Source organism: Aplidium turbinatum, chromosome 3 (genome assembly GCF_918807975.1).
Source record: "Aplidium turbinatum chromosome 3, kaAplTurb1.1, whole genome shotgun sequence".
Taxonomy (NCBI): domain Eukaryota; kingdom Metazoa; phylum Chordata; class Ascidiacea; order Aplousobranchia; family Polyclinidae; genus Aplidium; species Aplidium turbinatum.
Window position 1 is genome coordinate 37,000,706 of NC_137474.1, and position 22,228 is coordinate 37,022,933.

At 37.7% G+C, this 22,228-nt stretch overlaps 2 protein-coding genes across 2 annotated transcripts; one reads left to right on the forward strand and one right to left on the reverse strand.

Annotated features, from left to right (window-relative positions):
- Nucleotides 1–24: 24 nt before the first annotated feature.
- On the reverse strand, nucleotides 25–3,209 carry LOC145766176 (uncharacterized). Its single transcript, XM_082577833.1, has 3 exons — nucleotides 2,774–3,209; nucleotides 1,396–1,505; nucleotides 25–707 (listed from the first exon to the last, which is right to left on the reverse strand). Exons 1-3 carry the CDS (start codon nucleotides 3,113–3,115, stop codon nucleotides 104–106), a joined length of 1,056 nt encoding a protein of 351 aa, XP_082433959.1. The 5' UTR covers nucleotides 3,116–3,209; the 3' UTR covers nucleotides 25–103.
- Nucleotides 3,210–11,143: 7,934 nt separating this feature from the next.
- LOC145767119 (dehydrogenase/reductase SDR family member 12-like) lies at nucleotides 11,144–20,770 on the forward strand. Its single transcript, XM_082578879.1, has 6 exons — nucleotides 11,144–11,259; nucleotides 13,659–13,875; nucleotides 14,258–14,503; nucleotides 16,364–16,477; nucleotides 19,151–19,370; nucleotides 19,718–20,770. Exons 1-6 carry the CDS (start codon nucleotides 11,204–11,206, stop codon nucleotides 19,831–19,833), a joined length of 969 nt encoding a protein of 322 aa, XP_082435005.1. The 5' UTR covers nucleotides 11,144–11,203; the 3' UTR covers nucleotides 19,834–20,770.
- The last annotated feature ends 1,458 nt before the right edge of the window (nucleotides 20,771–22,228 follow it).

Consider the following 22,228-nt stretch of genomic DNA (forward strand, 5'->3'; position numbering starts at 1 on the left):
GTGAATCTCGCTTTTATTACTTTAAACGAAGAATTGAAACCACTAGTCGTTTATACTAGGGGAAGAGACTACTTGCAAACATTACAAAAGACATTCTTAGTGTCTACCCAATTTGATAAACATCGACCCGCCTGTCGTTTGGCAGTTTCGTCAAAACGAATGATATTGCAAGGAAACTGAGAACATCAATGACACCAAAACCAACGCAACAGAATAACAGTGCGCTCAACATATCGATCAAAAAAATTGCATATTCTTCCGCGCATGACTGGTTGTAAACGTAGTCAACCTCGCCTGCTAAAACAGCAAGCGAATCACATGCTGTCACTGCTGAGAAATTGGCTAAAAGTAAATACCCCTTTTCAAAGATATTCTCCAATGGAATGCCCGATACAGCGTCACATTCCTTTGACGCCAACAAAAGAAAACGACATGATAAAGGTAAAGGTTTTGCTTCAAGATTTTCAAACGTTTTCAGCTCGTCTGACCAAACGCTGTCCAGCCAGTCTGTGTAATTGAATGCACCACAACATTGTGAGTCCCTCTGAAGAGAATCCCATTTGTCTTGAAAGCGACTTGAACCTACTCCATACTTTTCTTTCAATGTTTCTTCCATATTAGTTGTTACCTCCGTAGTGAAGTTGCCAGTGTTCAAATTTGAAAGCAAGACGATTGTAACCACGTCGAAGAACAGGATGTCGGCCAACCTATGAAAAAAAAAGTTAACAAAATATTATTTTTTCATCACTGCTGAAAAATGAACAACTAAGCTGAACTTCGACACGAACATTGAAAAACAGTTCAGCTCTTCAAAACCCTTTCAACCCTGAGTTATGAAAATGATTGTTTTGAAAACTTCTTTTCAAAAACACAATCTTTACAAACATAAAGTTTAGCAAGTAAACAATTGTTTTTTGTTTTCACTTTTTTGGGTAGGAATCTCAATTCTTGTCAGGCCTCCGGTGGATTTCAAATCAGTTTTATTGTATTGAGGACACAGTAGGCCTATTGTGAATTATACAGTGTTGTGGATGCATTGGAAGGCAAACCTATAGATATTGGTATTACGTCTACATATATATATATATTTTTTTTTGTAGCATTTAAATCTTTCAAAATGTGAATTCAAGTCGGAGTAACAAATAATAAATATCTTTATTTTTACAAAAATCTTATTTTCTGAATCTCAGACTACTGCTACATATTTCGGCTTATGCTACTACGACTTAAAAGCATGGTCATTCAAAATAAGCAAACAGCAATATTATTTCAGACGTCATTCAGAACGATAGCTACGTCAGCCATGGCTGTAATGTTATGAAAAAGAAAGCCTGCATTACAGATGGCCGCCTAAGGGGTTTAGTTTTATACAAAAAGCAAAACACAAAAACTTACACAAAACCAAAAATAAATAATTGCTTTGAAGTCAGCCTATTTCTTCCTTGCCAAATGATGACACGAAACGTCAGAACTCCACAAGTTACTGAGGAAACTCCAATGAACATCTGAAAATTGGAAAAATTTAATTCAACATGAATAGACCAAAGAGAAATTTTGTCGCTAAGTGAGCCCAATCGTTTTCAATTTTTTTTTCAATAGCCTACTATGCGTCATAAAAAATGCTAAACTTACAATGTATCAGCTGTAAATCATGCGTTTCGTAAGCTCAATGGCAAAGCGCCCGATTTAAAATCAAGCGGCTCTCGGGGTGTGTAGGCTATATATCAGGACTGCTCTCCATTCAGTGGCACCTATAGTGAATGAAATAATTTTCCGGCAACAACCATCGGAAACTTCACTCTGCCAATCTTGGTAACTGGCCCTGCCCAAAAGCCTCTACAAGTATGCGAAACTATGAGAAATAACCTTTCAAAGGCTTTGTCAGTCCGAGGATAAAGTTTGTTGTTTGTTTTATTATCTTTATCCTGCATTGCGGGAAAGCGGACTTGAGCGCTATGCATCGGTGTACGCCTTCCGACGTACACCTGACCCACGCTGCAGCCGACTGCAATGTCTGTTTCCGGTTGTCTACTCTACTTATGACTGAAATTTGGTACTACCCATTACTCGAAATCGATCACTGAGTAGAGGCAATTATCATAAAGTTTCTTGCCCAGAGAAACAACAGCAAGTGCGGGTGGCTGGAGTCGAACATGCAGGCTCTCGACTGCGAGCCCAATCGCGCTAAAGATTCAAAATTATCCAAAAAATAGACTTTGCGTATCGTATTGTAAAAAAAATATCTGGTTATAAGTGGAGGTAGCCGATTTATTTTTTAGGTTAAATGGAATTTGTTTACTTTAACAAGTTCTTAGCTTGCTCATTTCAATTTGGAACGATTTTCTCACTTGCTTGGTGTGCAGATCCGACTGATCAACAGCCTGAACAGTTGGGAAACAATATTTCACTGTAGGCCTACTTACATATTGCCTACTAGTTAAATCTACAAGCCGTAGCCTAATCAAGATCACGTGAAAGAGCAGATATGTTCAACTAAGGTAGGCTAAATTAATCGTAGCAACAACCTCTTGATTCAGAACCTTCACGTTTAGCCTACGCATGTTTGAAGCACTGGCTTTTCTGGAAGTCCGTATTGAGAGGAAAACTAAAGCAATGGATTACAAACGTGTTCAAGCGATTACTTCGAGATATTTTTTTAAAAGAATTAACCATTAAGATTAATGGTGTAGGCTACTGGTCTACTCAAGTTGCCAAGGTGTGTCAAATACAGTTCTAGTTTGAGACTGCAACTAAAGTGAGGGTTTATTCTTACCTGTATTATTCCAGCCCAATACAGCCCATCCTTTTTAGCCAGTATTGCTGCTGTATCCCCATTAACTACGCCAACTACTCCAAGAATAATTTTCACAAGTCCTAAGCACAAAATCAAGAAAACGCAAAAGTTGACGACGCTTTGAAGTTTATCTTTTTTACTGGTTTTGCAAGAAAGCTTGAAGTATCTTGAAATGTTTTGACATCCATTGGAAGAATCATCTTCCTGACAGACTGGTCCTTGATTAAACATTTCTGCTTGCGAATCCTGGTTACCTTCTTCACTTCTGGTCAAATTCTGCACATTTGACTGACATGCTTGTGCTGTTGCAGTCACGACCATTTTTTAATAAATGTCACATAACTTGACTTTTTTTCCTTTCCGATAAAATTGTATTAGCTAAAACACCACATCAACTTTAAAGTACGGTAGTGACATTAAAATTGTGCAACGTCATGTGAGCTGGGCTGTTCCTGATCTTCGCAAAACTACTCAAGCATTGAATTTCAATTCGGTTTCACAACATTGGAAAACCTATTGTGTTTCCATTGATTCAACGTTGCAGACAACAAATCGATTAAAAAAGGATAACCTTTCTGTGTGAAGTAGGACTCTATTTCATCACGTGTTCTTTGTCCATCAAACAATGACATTGCTCAGGATAAGCCCAAAACATTTTTTCTTTACCTGATATCGGGAACTGAAACGCTTGGCTGTGCTGCAACTGACTTGTCCTAATTTTTTGTGTCGGAATGTTTTCAATTCAATAGCCCACCTTTCGTCCAGCCAACCTGGTAACAAAATGTTACTCGATACAGTCCAACCAGGAATGTGAAAACAATTAGTTTATGTTCTTTCATTAGTTTTCATAGTGTAATAGATAGACGACGATCTTTGAATTGCTATATTGCTGGTAGCCTACTTACAATTACCAACAGCGACTATTTCTGAACAAAGTTTTTGGGAAGTCGCCGACAATATACCTACGCCACAGACCTACGGAACATTCATTCTTTTTATATTTATAAAATGATTTTTGTATTGTTTCAACTATTAAATTCACTTTTCATAGATTTAGTAAGTTCTATTTTAAAACCAAGCTCCAACTTGATGGTATTAGTTTAAATACAATCCTTACTTTTTTTAAATGCCAATTTGCACCCAACAAGCTGTTGGTCTTCACCTCAGAAAGGTCACTTTCGCCAGACAATCTAGATTCGTTGAAACGGCAGTGTCTGAGCTTAATTTTATAAAATTGTAATTGCAATGTATCAGCGCTACAGTATTGTTCAAATTATTACAACTATTCCGTGACCATACCACCAGTGCAGCACATTATATGAATGGCACTTGGACTTGGAACACAGCATGGTGTGTCACCGATACCAAACTCCATGGTTTTATACCTCACTAGGTGGCGCGCCCCCTGGTATGGACTTGCCCCGGCCGACTTGGGTCAAGTACAATATACTTGGAACAGGAGTCGGCCACTTTCATTGCAATATGTACAAGTGGGGTTTGGCTCCCTAATCGGCTTGCGAGTGTGGCGCGGAGAAACAAACTGCTGACCATGTCGTTCTTGAATGCCCATTTACCGGACACTAAATGGATTGCATTTCATAGCAGAATGCCAAACGCATAGCAGAACTAGACGAAACTACACTCACTTGCAGGGGTGCATTCCTAAAATTTTTTTTGGGAGGGCTCTAACACTTGGCTGTGTTGTTATAGACAAAGTATGTATAAGTAATCGGTGTAGATTAGCCAACAATGTTTACCTTTTTTAAAAGGAAACACTGTTCAGTATGTTTTTACTTCTGAACATCATGTCGAAAAACAACCCATGCTAAAACATAGCTTGAAGTACAGAAAAAGGTAGAAGCAACAAAATGTGAAAGCGTGGTTGAATCCGATATAAAATTATAAGTTTGAAATTTGGCTTGGTTGCTACACTGCAATCTCCTTTGCTTTTTTTTACTGAGTAGGCCTACACTTGAAACTCGATTTGCATGAGCTAATTTCAATCTCTTAACTCAATTGTAAACTTATTTGTATGAGCCAATCCTAAGCACACTTGCAAAAACATTGACTGCAATAGGAAAGTAAGGAAATGCAATTCTTGAAATGAGCGATTGTGGTTGCAGATTTGCTATATAAGAACCAATAAGCTGCCAATGTGACAGTTACACTAAAATCTCATTTAGTTATTAACGAACAGTTTAAAAAACTCCAATTACAGCAAAAGCATATTCCAAGTTGGTGCAAACGAGATTACACAAAACAAACAGCCTGTCTGCCAGGTCTTTGGTTTTATGGGCTAAGTTTAAAGCACCACGACAGTCCTTGATTTTAGCCAGCAAACAGTTTTTGCGGAGATCTGAGTTCATTCAATGTGGGCAGCTTAGAATGCTTAACTTGAACCTCCACAGCCGACCGATGAGTCTGCAACCACTTCTGAGTTGCCGCAGTGCCATTCCATAAATGAGGAGGTGGTCCATTGATGCTGATGAACAACAATGCTGAAACAAGTGATATGGTCAGCCGTGATCGTAGCTGTGTAATGACCAAGTTCATTTGTGAAAATCCACGTTCGGCTTCAGCAGAACTTATAGCAATCATGTTTAGTACTATACGTTCTTGAGCAACTTTATCGTATCTGGTATATGACAAGGATTGTCAACATACAATCGAAAATCGGAAATAGGAGTGATGACATGAAATCTCTCCTCTATTTTTCGTAATCTCTGCTCCCCTTCTTGCCATGGAACTTCGACTGCAGCAGGCCATAACTCTGGTACAATAATTTCCAAGCTCTTCACAGAATTTTCATTGTTGGTGTCCACCATCCTGCTTCCAATGTTCTCAACCAAAGCTTGAATAAACTGATTACGATCAAAAGAAGGGTAGGCTAGTCTCTACGTCGAGCTTTGAACTGGTCCAATGTTGTGCCTTCAAAGGAGTAGTTTTTTGTACTTCCGGGACTCAAGTTAACAACTTCATCAAACGAATACTTTCCTTCTTGAATAGCTTTTTTTATTTGAAGTAGAAAATTAACAGTCCATTTGACATGACGATTAGCTACTACGAAGTTGATATTCCCAGTCTGGAGAGTTTCTGACAAAAGTGATAATTGGCGATTGCTATCAACTTATGTTCGTGTTTTTTGCAGTTCTGTTGTGAGAAAGCTGTTAAAGTGTTACTTGTTCAGTCGAGAAGTTGTTGTTCAGCCAGAAAAGCTGAAAAATGGAAGCTTGAACGAGCCCCCCCTGAGCCCCCCTACATCAAGCCCTTTCGTTTTTCGGGGGGCTGGGCCCCCCGAGTTCCCCCAGGAATGCAACCCTGCTCACTTGGCTTTCCATCACCTGCTCAGAAATCAAAAGAAGAAAAAAACAAAGCCTATCTGTATATAATTAGCCTATTTATTGTATGTAATTTGTGGTATTGTTTGTTTAAATGTTTAGGTGGCAGCTGACTTTGATGACCTTTTGTTCTTTCGCTATCATCTTTGTTGTTTATTTGTGTTTGTTATTTTTTGTATAATTTTGTTTTTTTTGCCAACGAAACAAATAAACTGAACTGGCAGTCTAGTGCTGACGTCATTCACTTTAATGACTAGTTTTCCTCTCTAACCCTCAAATGCAAAGTCATTGTCGACATTTTCCAGCTTTACAAACCCTTTACTTTAACATATATTTGTTCATTTCTTTGTAAAATTTTATGTTTCTGATTTTTCGTCCTGATGTTGTAACGTTATATTCAAATTTTCTTGTTCGTGTGATAGGCTATAGGCTAAATATGGCACATATTGATATGTGTAGCCTACAAACTACTTTATTATGTGAAAAAGAATAATTTTACTTTAGAGCAGATCATTGTCATGCATGGTGCAATGATTGTCGTGTCAATAGCCTACTGCATAATTGTAGTAGCCCACTTGTGCAACTTCAATTTCACGAAATATCCATTTCAAATCATGCATAATTGCCGTTTGATGTTTGAAGGCAAATTCCACAAGGCATTGCAAAAAAATAAATACGCATTATCAGAATCTATTCGGCCTAACTTGGATTAAGGATTACGTTCGTTTCATGCTTTGCAACGTCATTTGCATGAATTCCCTTGATAGTTATCTTTCCTTTTATATTCACCATTACTACCTAACTATCTTTCTCTTGCACCAACCTTCTTTTAACAGAATATACCTAGCAGCCTTTGCAAGTTTCTAATGTAACTTAGTTGTATAGCCTACTAAGCTTATAGCATTTGATTAAAAAGTAATATATCTTATAGTTGTTTAATAATATCTTGCTTCTTTTATTGTTATTTTTTCTTACGATGCCGCACACAGTAGCCTACCGCACTTAAATTGCTTCGATTTGTAATAATAATAATGTTATGGTTTTATTTATTGTCGCTCTACAACAGCTAAGGTCTTTTAGCGACAGGGCTCCTTTTTAATTTGTATCAGGTTTACGATGTTATCACATTATTACCCGACTCATTCTCACTGCGCTATGCAGGATAGAACACAATCGGTACCGTTTTTAAAGTCTTCGGTTTGACCCGACCTGGAATCGATCTCAGATCTACCAGCACCAGAGCCGAAGGCGAAACCACTCGGCCACTGAGCTGGTCCTTCGATTTGTAATGCTGTTGGTTTTGTCATCAGTCCAACTACTTCGTTGTTGATCTTGTGATTACGGCATGTAGAAAAACCACATTTCTCCCAAAGCAGTGCTTTGTTGATTACAACTTAAGTGTGTTCAAAACATTTTAGACCACATGCTGTTTTCCGATAAAAACAATCAGAAATACATTTTAAGGGGATGTGGGGATTTTGTAAAGTCATTAAGGCCCCAATCAAACAAAAATGGAAAACACCATGTTCCAATTTCACCCTTGTTTGGTTTTCACCCATCATTTTCACCCATTTTCACCCACCATCATTAGTGTATATCCACGTTTCTTGAGGGGGAATGGAACTGAATAGTACAATCTCGATTGAGACTCGCTTCCCGCTCAAGTCGAGAACGTCTAAAATTCACCAATTATGTTGATAGTTTTACTCCCGCTTAAAACAACATGGATATGCACCACTGATGGTCCCAAACAAAAGTGAAAGTATCGCGTCTTCCGTTTTTGTTAGAAATAGATTGCAGTAAATGCATAACAATAATGCAATTGTATAAAAATCAAAGTAATGTACATATGTTAGCCAACCGTCACCAGACAGCTTTATTTGCACGAGAATTCGCTTGATTTCTTCGGTAGCCTATGTGGCTTGACCCTAGCAAACTTTTCCTGGTTTGAATTTTTATTAATAGTAACGATGCATGACACAATCCCATTTTAATCGTTGTTATTTTGCCATAGGCGTTAGAATTAGTAAATGTAAGTAAGGTGGCCTATATATAATGTCTGTTGTCGCCTTCTATCGCAAGTAAAAACAATTTTTCGGAATTTTTTTGCTGACGCTAATCGTGCACATCTAAACTTATTTTTGGCTTCTGAGAAAAAACTTGCCCGCTCTGCAAAATATAGGTTGGTCGTTATATTCTTCGTCGAAATAACGAAGTAATAACATTAGATTCAATGTTCTATTCCTCTCAGCTCCTAATTCCGTTATGTTTTGCTTATATTTGCAATACAATAATACACAGTTGAGAGAAATAAAAGCTGACTGTGCCAATAAATTATAACTCGCCATGTTTGATGTTATCATTTTGTTCAACGGATGCTAGAGATAGATAAAAGATTATTTTGCAAAGCATTTGCGTAGGATTTAGATTGTTCGAGAAAATGGAGTTTCGAAATGTAAGTTTATCGCAATTATTTTTGGTACTTACAGGAAATGTAGGACATGCTTCCTTTTCTGAGCTTCTTCTTCGTCGTATGAGCTGTTCTTCGGGACTATATGTTTGGGCATGATGTCATCAGCCACTCTACAGTCTCGTCATCCAGGGTCTTCAGTCCAAGCGTTCCATGTGGTGGTTGATGGATTGGGCAGTCATGGACGACATGATCTACTGTCTGGTCTGTGGCGCCACACTCGCATCCCGGTGAGGGAGCCAGGCCCCATCTGCACATGTCTGAACGAAAGCGACCGACGCCGGTTCGTAGGCGGTTAAGCCGGACCCACGCAAGTCTTGCGAGGGACATTCCCGGAGGGTGGGGATCGACGTCGGGTAGGAAATCATGGAGTCGGGAGGTGTTGTTTTGCCACTCCATGTTCCATGTGTAGTTCGTCCAGTGTGCCGCACTTATTCCAAGATCTTCAACGTTGTTCAGAAGCTGTTGTGCGGCGGGCACAAATGGGCGTCTTGATTTCAGTCGCTGCTGTCCTCCAGGTAGGCGCTGGAGTGCACTGTGGAGGAGGTGGTCGGGGTCCAGTGCGCGACGAGCAAGGGAAATCATGGCTCCTTTACGGCGAAGCTCAGCAGGTTGGATGCCTGCAAGGATGGGAAGGCAGTCCGTTGGAGTGGGACGCAGGCATCCAGTCACAGTGCGTAGTGCGTCATTGATGGCGGTGTCAATGTGGCGGGTGTGAGAGCTGCGGCACCACACTGGTGCGCAGTACTCAGCGGTAGAATGGACGAGGGCCAAGGTAGCTGTGCGAAGGGTTTTCGCATCAGCTCCCCAGCCGGAACCCGCCAGCCGCCTCAAAAGTGCAACGCGCGCCGATAGTTTTTTGCGCAGTGACTCCAGGTGTCGTCGGTACGTGAGTGACCTGTCCAGGGTTACGCCGAGGTAGGTGGGTTCGGCGCAGTAGGGGAGGTGTTCGTCATCGGTGGTAATGTTGATCTCACGTTTTGCTTCCTTGTTGTTTAGATGGAAGGCCGCCGACACTGTCTTTGCCTTGCTGAGCTGTAGCTTCCATTTCTGGAGATATGTTGATATAGTTGACATGTCCTGGCTTAGGTTCCTCTCCATTGACTGCCAGTCTCCGGCTGGATGCAGGAGAGCCAGATCGTCTGCGTAAGCATACTTCCTGGAGATGGTGTCAGGCAGGTCATAGATGTAAGTGTTAAAGAGGAGGGGAGCCAGGACAGAGCCCTGTGGGACGCCGTTCCTGAGTCGACGTAGTCTACTTCGTCGGCCGCTACCGGTGGAAAGAGTAAAGCTGCGGTTTTGCACAAGTTCCATAATCATATGGACCATGTGCCTGTCAGGAAGGAGACGAAGTAGTTTGCAGGTAAGGCCGCTGTGCCATACAGTGTCGTAGGCAGCCGTGAGATCGACAAACACGGCGCCAGCCTTCTTTTTTGCCGAGAAGCTGTCCTCGATGTCTTGGGTCATCAGGGTGACCTGGTCTACAGTTGATCTACCGTGGCGAAAGCCGGCTTGTTCCCGAGGGAACTTTCTGAGCTAAAAACGTGCAACGATTTAAAATATAGCACGCAATATCCCAAGAAAGAGAGAAAAATTAAAGAGTTTTTTTTATTTACCTCTCAAATACCAGTCGACAACGAACGGTATAGCACTATAGCTACATAAATAATGTGCAGTAAAAAAAAGACCGGCAGCACCAAATAACTTCCCGATTTTCTAGTCTAGATGCTGCTTGACGTCCGAGGCTACATTTTTTACGTAGTCTAATTTCAAAGTAAACAGCTTGCTATCAAGTGTCAGCAAGTTGGCTTGTCTGTAGAAATGCAGACAAAAGAAAGTGTGGTCACGCGAAATTGCAGAAAAAGGTTTCAACAAAAAAGGCACGAGCAGAAATACAAATCTATAAATTGGAATTGAATATTGTTGTAGGCCGTCACTTGGATAATAGGTTGAAGCTAGCGACCGGAAGTTAACAAATATGCTGTAAACAACTTACAGCTTTTTGCTTCAATTATAACCTACTTGTTTTCAAATGTTCTCACTATTTGAAAATAGCACAACCAACATATTTGTTTATTTGCGTGAGAACTCTGAACAGTAACTGTTTTTGCTCACTGGACAAAACTAGAAACCTAATGCAGGAAACAGAAAATATTTTGAATGAAGTTTTTCTGGTAGATGGTATCGAACGAAAGCCGATTTTCACCTTTAAATCTTGACTTTTTTTATCGTTGCAATAAATTGAGCAAAACAATTGCTTTTTAGTCACTTTTATGGCAGCACTAGTTGTAATAACACAAACAAAATTTGACAGTTTAAACTTTTGTGAAAATAAATTAATATTCGCTTTTTTTCATGCTTCGAAACTATTTTCTTAGACAGATTACACCCATGCAAAATTCCTAGGCTTTCCGATAATTTCGTTGTTCAAGAAGCAAAGTAAGATTATAAAATGAGAATAAATAAATGTGTAATTATGTTGTTGAAGTGTTTCATTTTGTCTTTTTCGGGTAAACAATTATTTTTTACTCTTATCTCAACAGAATAGTAAAGGCTACAGATTACAAAAATTAAGTGAAATTTAGATACAACCCAACAAAGATGGATGCCTACCGCAAAGGACTTTTGTTCATCAAGGGCTTGCTTTATGACTCCAAGTAAGTTACAGACTCATTTGGATTTTTGTTTTTATTTTTTGAGGGGGAAGAAATAAACTTATTAGTTTGTTTGTTGTGTGAGTGGTGCAGATTACAATCAATACGAAACACTATAACATCATAGCAAATTAGATTTTACAACAGACTGGGGGCAGTGAAAGACGACATCGAGTCAGCTTCTTCCTGCTTGATCCGTGGTATATTGTTTCTGCATTAATTACGTTTAATCTCAAATTTGAATATTTGTTTATTGGTGATGACGTATGGACATTGCCAAATGCAACGTCGTATTTTTATTGGACTACAACCTCTACTTGAAGGAAATTCCCAGACAGAAAAATGCTTCATTTTGACATTGATTCAACGTCTGTATACGTCTGTAGACGTTGAATGAATGTAAAAATGACGAACTTGCTGTCTCGAAAAACGGCTCAATGGTAGGCTATTAGTTCTTGCTAACAGTTAAGTCTTAAGCCTTTTCTTTTGGGTTGCAAAATTTCTCTTCACTAGTTAAAATCCTCAATGAAGTTAAAACAAATCAGTCAATCCGATAACTGGGAAAACCCAAGCAATACGTAAACAAAGCTCATAATTAATCCAAAAAATATACTAACGTAATTTATTATATTTTTTTGTCAAATTAGAATATTTTTGTGCAGGTCTGCAAATTTTGATGTTGATATAATAAAATAATAAGCTTATTTTTTTCTTGTTTTTGTTGCTTACGGATTAAGAAGTTTGTTAAATTTGTGTACTCTCTGCAGTTAGATGTGTGTGAAAATTCTTTGCTGGACGCTATTTTTCATTAACTATCAACTTATTGATTAAAAGAAGATTATTATTAACAGCATCGTTTTTGAAGTGTGGATGACTCAGTAGTCTGGGGTACAATATGCTATTGTATTTGGATCCAGCTATTAAGTGGCTTCCAGTAACTTAGTCATGTTATTAATTTATTCTTGACACATTTTATTTGTGGTAGCCTGAGTGCTTTGTTTAGTGAAGACTTTAAAAGGCAATTTGTGCAATGAGTAATGTTTGACAAGAATAACAATAAATCAACATGATAACAATGCTCCGGCTCAAAAGCAGTCACGTTTCAGCAAGCAATAATAAAAAACTCGATTAGATTATAAATTGTTTTCAATTATTTTATCATTACTATTGAAAAATTCTGTCTTTCTTCTGCTCAACGTGTTGCAATTTTCAAGGCAATTTACAATTTCTCAGAACCTACATTCAAAATAAAAGTTTAATGTGGTGGGTCATGCACAAATTATGGTACATGCAAAGCATTTATTTACTTTTTTTTAGGTGATATATTATAGAAATAAGCTTAAGTATTTGGACTTTCTTTGCATAAAGTATTTGGATTTTTTTCTCAAAAGATTTCACTCTAAAAATTTTTAACTCTTTGTTCTGGACACAGTTTTTTATAGGAACATTTTAAAATCTATGATGATTCAATTTCAAAAGGTTCAATCAAAAATTGCAGGAAAAAGTATACAAAAAATTTACTTTAATGAAACAACGAAAATTGAATTAAATCAATTAATCAATTGTGTGTGACTCCGACAGGTGTGACTCCGATATATGTGAAAAGTTCATATTAAAACAATTATTTCAAACGATAAACAATAGCTGTAGGAAATAGATTTGTAAACGCCTACCGCTTTTTGTGTTAGCTTTCTAAGATAAGAAACAAACTTGCAGGTGTAGATAAAGGTGGGTGAAACATCATCATCATCATCCGTTCAGTCGTTTACGACTCTCGGTCACTCTATACGTCATCTTTCTCCACATCTCTCGATCCGACGCAGCCTCCTTCAATTCATGCACTCCCATGCCACTGTCATTTACAATCGTGTCAAGCCATCTTGTTTTCGGGCGCCCCCTTCCTCTTCCTCCGCTCACCAAACGCAATATGTGGAGTGAAACAAATATGTGGAATTTTATTTTACTCTTCTTTGTGGCGAATGCAGCTTATTATCGGTTTTAAAATCTTGTGATTGTAAGAATGAGTGGGCCAAACTTACAATTTGATGTAAAATTCTTGTCATTCTCTGGTGCGTAATTCAATATTAAAGCGAAACCTACACAAGATGAATGTGAACAACAGAAAGGAAACTGCGGAGGTGTGACAGCCTATGGGCTACTTTCATGCACGGAATTACATTTTTGAAAGTTCATAAAGGTATAAGTATTACTGAAATAATTACTTCTAAAAGCTCTATCTTACAATAGCGCAAACTCTCTACACAGCCTCCCATTTCAATGTATTTTGAACAAAATGTCAGCACCCAAGAAAGGACATGGGATATTGTCATCCTTGGCAATACTAGGCTATCTTACGTTCTGCTCACTCAAACAAATTGAGGTATAATTTTCTTTAATTTTAGAAACGGATATCTTAAAGCTTCAAAACTCTTCGAAGAAAGCGATTTAAACGTTGATTTGGATGGAAAGGTATTTCTCATCACCGGAGCAAATAGTGGAATCGGTTTTGAAACCGCAAAAGAAATTGCCAGAAGAAACGGAGAAGTGCACTTGGTCAGCAGAAATGCGGCTAAAGCTGAAGCAGCCAGGGATAAGCTTGCACAAGAAACTGACAACAATGTAAGCGGTGTTTGATGTCATGAAAGAGAAGCTGGTAGGTCAACTTTAAGCTACTTGCAAATTTCACTTTAAAGATTAAAATATTTGCTACTTAAAAGCTTATATTTGCTTCTATAGCATATACACTAGTGACAAGTCAACCACTGTCCATCTGTCGCGACCTTGCGTTTTTATTCTAGCAGGGCGTAAGTCTACATATCGCTTTGCCATGCGGCAAGAACAATGCAGCATAGAAAGGCACACTGGTCTAACTATCAAAGATTTTAGATTTTTAAAACGTATAAAACAGTTTACTTCAGTCTTATAATTTACGGTATTTGTTTTGGTTCTCATAACATATTAAAAACATTAATCTAACGTCTTTTTTGTTTATTTTTTACAGAAAGTTTACTATCACATTTTAGACCTCAGCTGCATTATGGATGTTCACAAATTTGTTGAGGACTTCTTAGCGTCACAGAAGCAACTTGACGTCATAATAAATAACGCGGGAGAAACCATTCCGGAATTTAAACGAAGCAAAAACGAAGGCCTTGAAACCACGTTTGCAACAAACGTAGTTGGACCTTACACCTTAACCACTGGCCTTATTCCTCTGTTGAAAACAAGTACACGCAAACCACGAGTGGTAAGTAACGTAGTTGGATTGATCAGGGCCATATAGCCAAGAATGTTTTTCATGTAGCCTATGTTTATATTTTTTTACTTTTGTTATTTCCTGTCCGAGACTTAATTGCTGTTTTGAAATATTGATCTGGCTTCTGCTCTGTTTTTTTGTTATTTTTTGTGCAAACGGCTTTCATTCTATGCGCTTTGCTTATGCATGAAAATCAATTACGTTCATATCTTTAAGTAATTTACTAGACTTATTATTTTTGCTACATGCAAAATATTATGTGAATTATGGAAATGTAGGGATTTGTAAAAGCGCTAATCAAGGCTCCAATTGAGGCAAAGTGGAAGACGCCATGCTCGAGTTTCACCTGTTTCAAATTATGTTTTTTCTGAATATTTTTGGAAGCATGTGGCCAAGTGTCACCTTAAATCCACCATCGCACTGAGGGCCTGTAATTTTAACGCCAAGAATGTTTTTTTACTTTATCAAAAAAATGCATAATCTATCTCAGGGTGGTCCAAGACTGCGAACATGAAGGGCCACATTAGGGTCTGAGAAAAACTTTACGGGCCGCACAGTGAGAAATGATAACGCGTTGCTGAAAGTAGAAACGTTGTTAAATAAAAACTTAACTAGGTTGCGATTTTGAACTTCTTTTCTATAGATTTCGATCTGTTTTAGCTACATTCTTACTGTTCGCAGGCTGTGAACATTAACAAATCTTGTCGCTGACAAAATACAGTTGCAGTGAAAGGACTGAGTTTGCTGTTCTGATCGACCTAATGTTTTGCTGCACGCCTAACTCACTTTGTAATCTCTGCTTGCGACTCAAAAAGTGATTTTCAGCTAGTAAAAAAGATACGATACACAACAAATTAGCAAACCAAAACAATTTATTGTTTTTTGCTTTTGCATATAGTGTCAATCTCTGGTTTAAATTCAGTGGTCGACAGACGTAAGCAGGCATCCAGGGTTTCATCAGCCATTCTGTTCCGTGTGTCGCTTTTTTAATCGCTTCATAACGGAGAAAGTGCTAGCAACAAAAGCAAAATATGAACGCACGTTTGCGACGTCACAAACCGACATTGTTCCCTCATAGTTACCTATTGACTCGATTATGCGCGACTTATTTAGGGTTGTGGCGAATGCAATGTATTTATAAAACGTAGGTGTATTTTTAAACCTTGGATTTAGCACTGATAATTCCGGCATGCACAAAGTGTTCGCGGGCCGCACAAAAGCTTCACGCGGGCCGCATGCGGCCCGCGTGCCAGGGTTGGACCACCCTGATCTATCTATTAAGCTATTTATGGTGTAGGCATGGCCACCTAAAGATACGGCCTGATTTGTCACATTTTGCAGAAATTTCCAGGTTTTTCTAACTTTAGGCAAAAGTTAAATAAATTTTTCCAAAAATTAGATTTTTACGCTTTCTTTATTCTTTTCCCCAGATGACACAATAAGTTTTAACATCCTCACATGCTGAAAAACAAAAAAAATTTGATTTCGAAGATTTTAGTCAGACTGTTAATTTTTCAATAACAGTCTGATTTAGCGTTTTTTAACTTACTTTTTCTCATTTGCTACTGCTTCCTCAAGGCAACAAAAAAGTTTTATGTCGTCAGGAAACCGCAAAAAGTAAAAACATCTCAAAAAATGTCAGTCAAGCACTAGCAGTAGCTGTAATCAAAATCTGCAAAATGTGACAAATCAGGCCGCATGGCCAGGTCATGGTGTAGGCTATTTTACTTTTGATACATTATGATGACTAGAAAAAGGTTTACTAGTAGACCATTTCCTGTACTTTCTTATCTTTCATAAATTCAAAGTGCTCTACCACGCAGAGTAAAAATGAGTTTATCTTTTTTCTAGGTAACCGTAGGATCAGCAGGCATGCAGCTGCAACGTCTTAATCCGAGATACATCGACCAATTGCCGAAAAAATACGACCCTATCATGGTTTATGCGCAATGCAAACGGCAATTGGTAAGATGACAAAAAAATGTCGTAAGATTAATTGTCAGATATTTAAAATTTCTGAATATATTTATACGGTCTAACAGCTTGCTCAATTTTATTTTTATCTCCAATGCTTAGGCTTGTTAGTCTTTTACAAAGGTAGGCTAAGCATCAGTCCCTTAGCCTAGGGCAGGGGTTCTTAACCTTTTTTGTCTCGTTTACCCCTTGCCGAATGAAAAAAGTTTAATTTACCCCCACCCTTGTGATGTCACCGTGTCCAGTCAACCATGCAAAGAAGTGCAAAACATCCTTTTTTTGTCTGGATTTACCTTGACAAATATCAAAAACAAGATGTTTATTTGCCGAAAACACGATTGTTCTTGACGGGGTCTTGTGAAAAATAATGTCTACCGTACTCAAATGTACTAAATAACAATGATAAAAGCACACAAGATTGTTTAAGTTTTTTGTTTTATTAATAACTGACACGCAATTTAATAGTCAATCAGTGAGATTTTTGTGCTTGCTTTCCACGAACAGTTTTGGAGATTCTTGGAACAGTCGTTGAAAGAGCTACTCGCATGTCGTCTTTGGGAACTAAGCGAGATCGATGTTTTGTTGTAATAGTCAACTATGAAGAGAACCCTGCTTCACACAGATAAGTAGTAGGAAAAGGTATAATAACTTCAAATGCAGCTTAGTCAGCGTAGGAAACTCTTCGATTCATCCACACCAAAACTTGGAATTCACCATTGCACGAAAGGAATTTGAAACAAAGTGTTGTTGAACATTGAAGATCAATCAATTCATCTTTGCAAAGATCATCGTCAGCAATACTTTCTAACTTGGCTTCGAAGGGATGAGTTATCCAAAGAGCAGTAGGCTACTGTTAAAACTTTTACCTTCAAAGCAACTGTCAAAGTTCTTTTTTAAGGCGGCAAGCTGCTGGCATATTTCGACTTCGAGATCAGAAATCTTGTTGCGACTTCTGCTGACTTTCCAATCATCAAATGTTACAAAATTTGCGTAAATTCCTTTTTGAACTATTCTACTCCACAGATCTAATTTTGTCTGAAAGCCCTGAATTTTATCATGTAGGCTACATCTATAATGGTAGGCCTAACACTTTTTCCTTACATTTGCGTATTGAGCTGGTACAAACTTTAAAAAATGTTTGTGAAGTAAGCCAATGCACCAATAAATTTGTTGTCGCCAAAGTGCTTACTCAACGGGGATTTGCGTTCTCGAAGAAAAATCTCGATTTCACCATGAAGTTTGAAAACTCGAGACAAAACAAGACCCCTAGAGAGCCACCGAATTTCGGTGTGATAAAGGAGAATAGAGTGTTCTGATCTCATCTGATCACAAACCACTTTGAAAAGACAATGATTAAGAACACGTACCCTGATAAAATTCACACATTCAACCACATGCTTCAATACTGCTTTCAAATATTGTGGAAGGGCTTTTCTTGCCAGTGCATGTCGATGAAGGGCACAGTGAGTAGAAATGATGTTCGGTGCGCATTTGTTTCACCAGAGTTGTAAAGCCAGACTTACTGTTGCATTAAGCATAGACGGGAGATAAAAGAAGAAGGCGAAATCTTACATTAAGCATAAATTTGAATCAAAATCGAGTGCAACACTACCAGTTTTTTAATAACTGAAAAAATGAAGGTTACTTTAGGCTAATTTATGATTCAGTAAATTTACCCCTTCGGTAGGTGAAATTTAGCCTACCCCCGGTTAAGAAGCCCTGGCCTAGGGATAAATAAATGATGATTGTTGACTCAAAGCTTCTACAAACCGTGACATGTTTTCAATTTTATCTTCATACATTTTTAAGTGAAGTTATTATAAGTATAAATTTATAAAACCGGTTGCTTTGTTTTTAAAAAGTAAAATCAACATTATTTTGGTTATATTTCTCAGCGCATAACTGAGCATTATGTTTATCCAAAAAAGAAAATTAATCAAAATAAAAAGCAAAGTAAAGAAGATTATTTAAACAAACAAAATGGAGTATGTTGTCTTTTAAAGATATGACTTACTGTTACGGCCAATCTCTATACAAATCAAACGTCATATAAAACCGTTCAGGTCTACTGAATCTTACGTCATGGAATTTTTCTTAAAAATGAGCCAAAATTGCACCATCGTTCGTAAGACTAGTGTCAAACCTGTTTAAACATGAAATATTGCATCATCACCTTTGAACACCTGTTTGAATTGCGTGACAATGTCTTTCACTATTACGTCACAGTACTGCGTACGTGAGTTTGAGATATTGATATCTATTCTGATCATTCGTAAAATTGTTGCTTGAAGTTAGTCGCAAATTTAACTGTTTTGCTTAGTGCTGCTAGCTGGACAAAATTTCCGTCTTTTATCCAAGTAATCTGTTCTGTAGTGACAAGTTTTAGTGGTGTACGGCGTTGCATCCTATTTTCGACAGCCAGGTGGCTAATTTTACAGAAATACAATTTTGAATAGACGTTTCAAAGGAGTGTTCCTTTTTCGGTCATTACATGCAGACGAACGGATTCAGGAATCTTATGTTACAATTTTCCCACGAAGAGATTATGGTTTACCGCTGTGACCACTTACCAAACGCGATACTCCCTCTAAAAAGTTTGTCTAATCTCACTTAGATATTGAAATGTCTGAAGAGGACATCGAAAGATTACTTTTTTATGTTTAGGCAGTTTTGACCGAGCATTGGGGAAAGGAACATCCTGAAATTAACTTCTCATGCATGCATCCTGGCTGGGTTGACACTCCCGCTGCGAGAAGAGGTTTGGGGGAATTTTATGAAAAAATGGGGCATAAGTTTCGCTGCAGCGAACAAGGAGCAGATACTGTAGTTTGGCTAGCCATTTCGAAAGCTGTTCTGAAACATCCTTCAGGGTCATATTTTCAAGGTAAGGTATCTTTTTCCAACATAGCTAATGCGTCTAAAACTGCATTAGGCTACGGGTGGTTTGAAATTTGGTAGGCTATTCCTATACCGGTAGCTGTTTTAAAGCAAGCGATTCTGTTCTTTGAATGGCAAAAAAATGAAGTAGGCCTATGTGTGGCTTCTTGATTTGCCTAAACCGAAATATGTAGCTTTGTCTATTGTTACTGCAGTAGGCTACACAAGTACACATCCATACATTGACAGATCACTTTTGAATGTAGGCTAACATAGCCTACAGGTGATCTCTACTAATTAGGCTAAGTAATCTCTATTAATCACGTAATATCCTGCTTTGTTTATTCTTTGCAGACAGACAGTGCGTTGACAAACATCTACCAATGGGACGTACCAAGGAAAATACGCACGAAAGAACAAAATTCATTAAAGATATAGAAAAGACATCTGTTGTTTTACGCAGTCATTAAATTTAGCCGTGAAGAATATTTTAGAGGCTACTGGTTACGTTACCTTTCTTGTTATAAATTGTAGGTCTAACCTGTTTGCCTAGCCTATCAAGATTATGGTAACCTTATAAATGCGGTACCTAATTTGTAAAAAGTCCTCTCTAAAAATCCCCCTGGAAAATATTCACCCTGGTAAATATCTCCACAAAAATTCACCCTAGCAAATATTCCCAAGAAAAATACCCCCTCACTAAGTAGTTTAATTTTTTTACCAGAGGAATTTTATCCGGGGCTAAATTTAATAGGTGAATTTTTCCTGAGGTTTTTACTAAGGTGATACTTTTGCGTGAAATATTTACTAGAAAGATAACATCAAAATTAGATACTAGTTCACTAAAAACCTTAGCAGCCTGGTTCACCTAATCAGTATCATTAGAAGCAACTTATTCAAATAGAATCTAGAAAAATATAATATATCTTATTTCTACGTTTTATTTGTGAAGGACAGGTTAACCAGTTGCATTGTGTAGCCTACAGTAGGCAATATAACGTTAACCTCACAGTTCAATGTCCAAGTTTGATAAGACGCTACTAAGAAGTAAATTTCAGTGACATGTATCAATAATTATGCTTTTCTTGCCTTATTTTGTTTTTTAGATTTATTGTGCTTTTTTCATATTTGACTGATTGAGCATTTGATTTTTGTATTGTTAACTTTTTTTTTATGTTGAATCAACGTTATAAAACACGAGATTTATGTTTGTTGCAGCCGTTGCAGGCATCTTCCGTTGGTGTAGAAACGCTAAGCAGACAGCAAAATCCGTCATTTTTACATTGATTGAACGTCTGCCGACTTTAAATCAGTGTAAAAATGACAGATTTTGCTGTCTGGGATGATCCCCATCGCTATGGCCCTACTGAGCTTTGTAGTCTCTTTGTAATAAAATCGTATTAATTCTGAACGGTTGTGTTTTTGCAAACTTTTCAAGTGTTGACGGATAGAATAGGTAAAACAAAAGTAATGTTGAAACCAGCACGTTGTAGAGTCATCTATATGAAATAATAAAAAGTCAGACACAATTTGGCATTGTGACACAAACACCAATAGCCGTAGAAGATGGGGGAAAAGCAGGGAGGCTTTCCGACTGAAGAAAAAACGTCGCGAATTTGGGCAAAAATTTCCAGTTAGGCTATTTGGGAAAACTTGTCTTACCGTGATGTTTCCACATCTCACCAGTTTACAAACTTTACATAATTGTTATGAGATAGGCCTACATTGATAATTTCCAGTTAATATAAAATGTATTATCATCGATTTTGGAAACTATTGTAATTTGGGCAGAATGATAAGTTTCGATTCAACATTTGCAAAAAGTAAGTGTAAAAGAGCACAGTTGGCGCATAGAGGTAAAGTTATTCGCTAGTATGTAGGCTACATTTCCTTACGAGTAGGATTCAAAAGCCTGCTGCTGGGTAGCCTATTGGTAACCTTACGAGTTTTTTTTGCATTTTTTTCATAAAAAAACGTCGTGAATTTAGGCAAAAATTTCCAGTTATTTGGGAAAATCTATCTTACCGTGATGTTTTCACATCTCACCAGTTTACAAACTTTACATAATTGTTACCGTATGAGATACATTGATAATTTCCAGTAAATATAAAATGTAGCCTATGTAGGCTACTTACCTAAAAAGGTCCCCCACCCCTGTATTAGACTATGCATCACTTCAGAAATTGTGAGAAATGTAGCGTTTTTGAAAATATATTTGCAAAGACAAAATTTGTTCGCTCCCTCTATATTTTTTACTCTCCAACGGCTATACAAACACCTGTATTCTGAGTAGCCTGAGTCGTAGCCTATTTATTGTTTTGTGTGTTAGCAAAGATTTCTAGAAATAACCTATAAGATGTCGTCAATCGTCATCATCATCATGGTTCCGTTTTTGTATTTAGGAATATCAAAAAAATAATATCGCTTGCCTAGCATAGCAGCAGCAGGGGTCTTGAAAATGGTAAAAGCGACAAAATGCAAACGTGAAAGCGTGCGTTCTCCTACCTGGTACCTGATAAAAGAGAACGTGCAGTAAATTTAAGCGTTGCCCAATTGTTTTTCAAGACTTCTTTTGGAAGTGCAATTTTAAAGTATTGGTAGCCTAAAACTTGCGGGTTTAGGCTAAAAGCTATCCAAGAATTAATTCTATGCAACTTGTTATCAGATTATGAAAAAAATAAGAATGGAAACGGTATCAGTGCATCATCATTCCATTTTTCACACATTCCTGATTACCGTATCAGATTTCAGTTCAACAAGCATCATGGACAGTGAAAAAAATGTTGGTTAAATAACCTAATAGTTGCAATTTTAAGCCACGAAACTGTTCAGAAACAAAAGAAAATCCTATTTGAAATAAAAAAT

What these genes read in the sequence shown, in the direction of transcription:
- LOC145766176 (XM_082577833.1), bottom strand. Translation starts at nt 3,115, where the DNA reads ATGGTCGTGACTGCAACAGCACAAGCATGTCAGTCAAATGTGCAGAAT. An exon ending in ATTGGGCTGGAATAATACAG is followed by an intron (nt 1,506 to 2,773) that starts GTAAGAATAAAC and finishes TCCAATTTTCAG; the next exon opens with ATGTTCATTGGAGTTTCCTC. An exon ending in TTATTTATTTTTGGTTTTGT is followed by an intron (nt 708 to 1,395) that starts GTAAGTTTTTGT and finishes TTTTTTTCATAG; the next exon opens with GTTGGCCGACATCCTGTTCT.
- LOC145767119 (XM_082578879.1), top strand. Translation starts at nt 11,204, where the DNA reads ATGGATGCCTACCGCAAAGGACTTTTGTTCATCAAGGGCTTGCTTTAT. An exon ending in GTACACGCAAACCACGAGTG is followed by an intron (nt 14,504 to 16,363) that starts GTAAGTAACGTA and finishes TCTTTTTTCTAG; the next exon opens with GTAACCGTAGGATCAGCAGG. An exon ending in TTCAGGGTCATATTTTCAAG is followed by an intron (nt 19,371 to 19,717) that starts GTAAGGTATCTT and finishes TATTCTTTGCAG; the next exon opens with ACAGACAGTGCGTTGACAAA.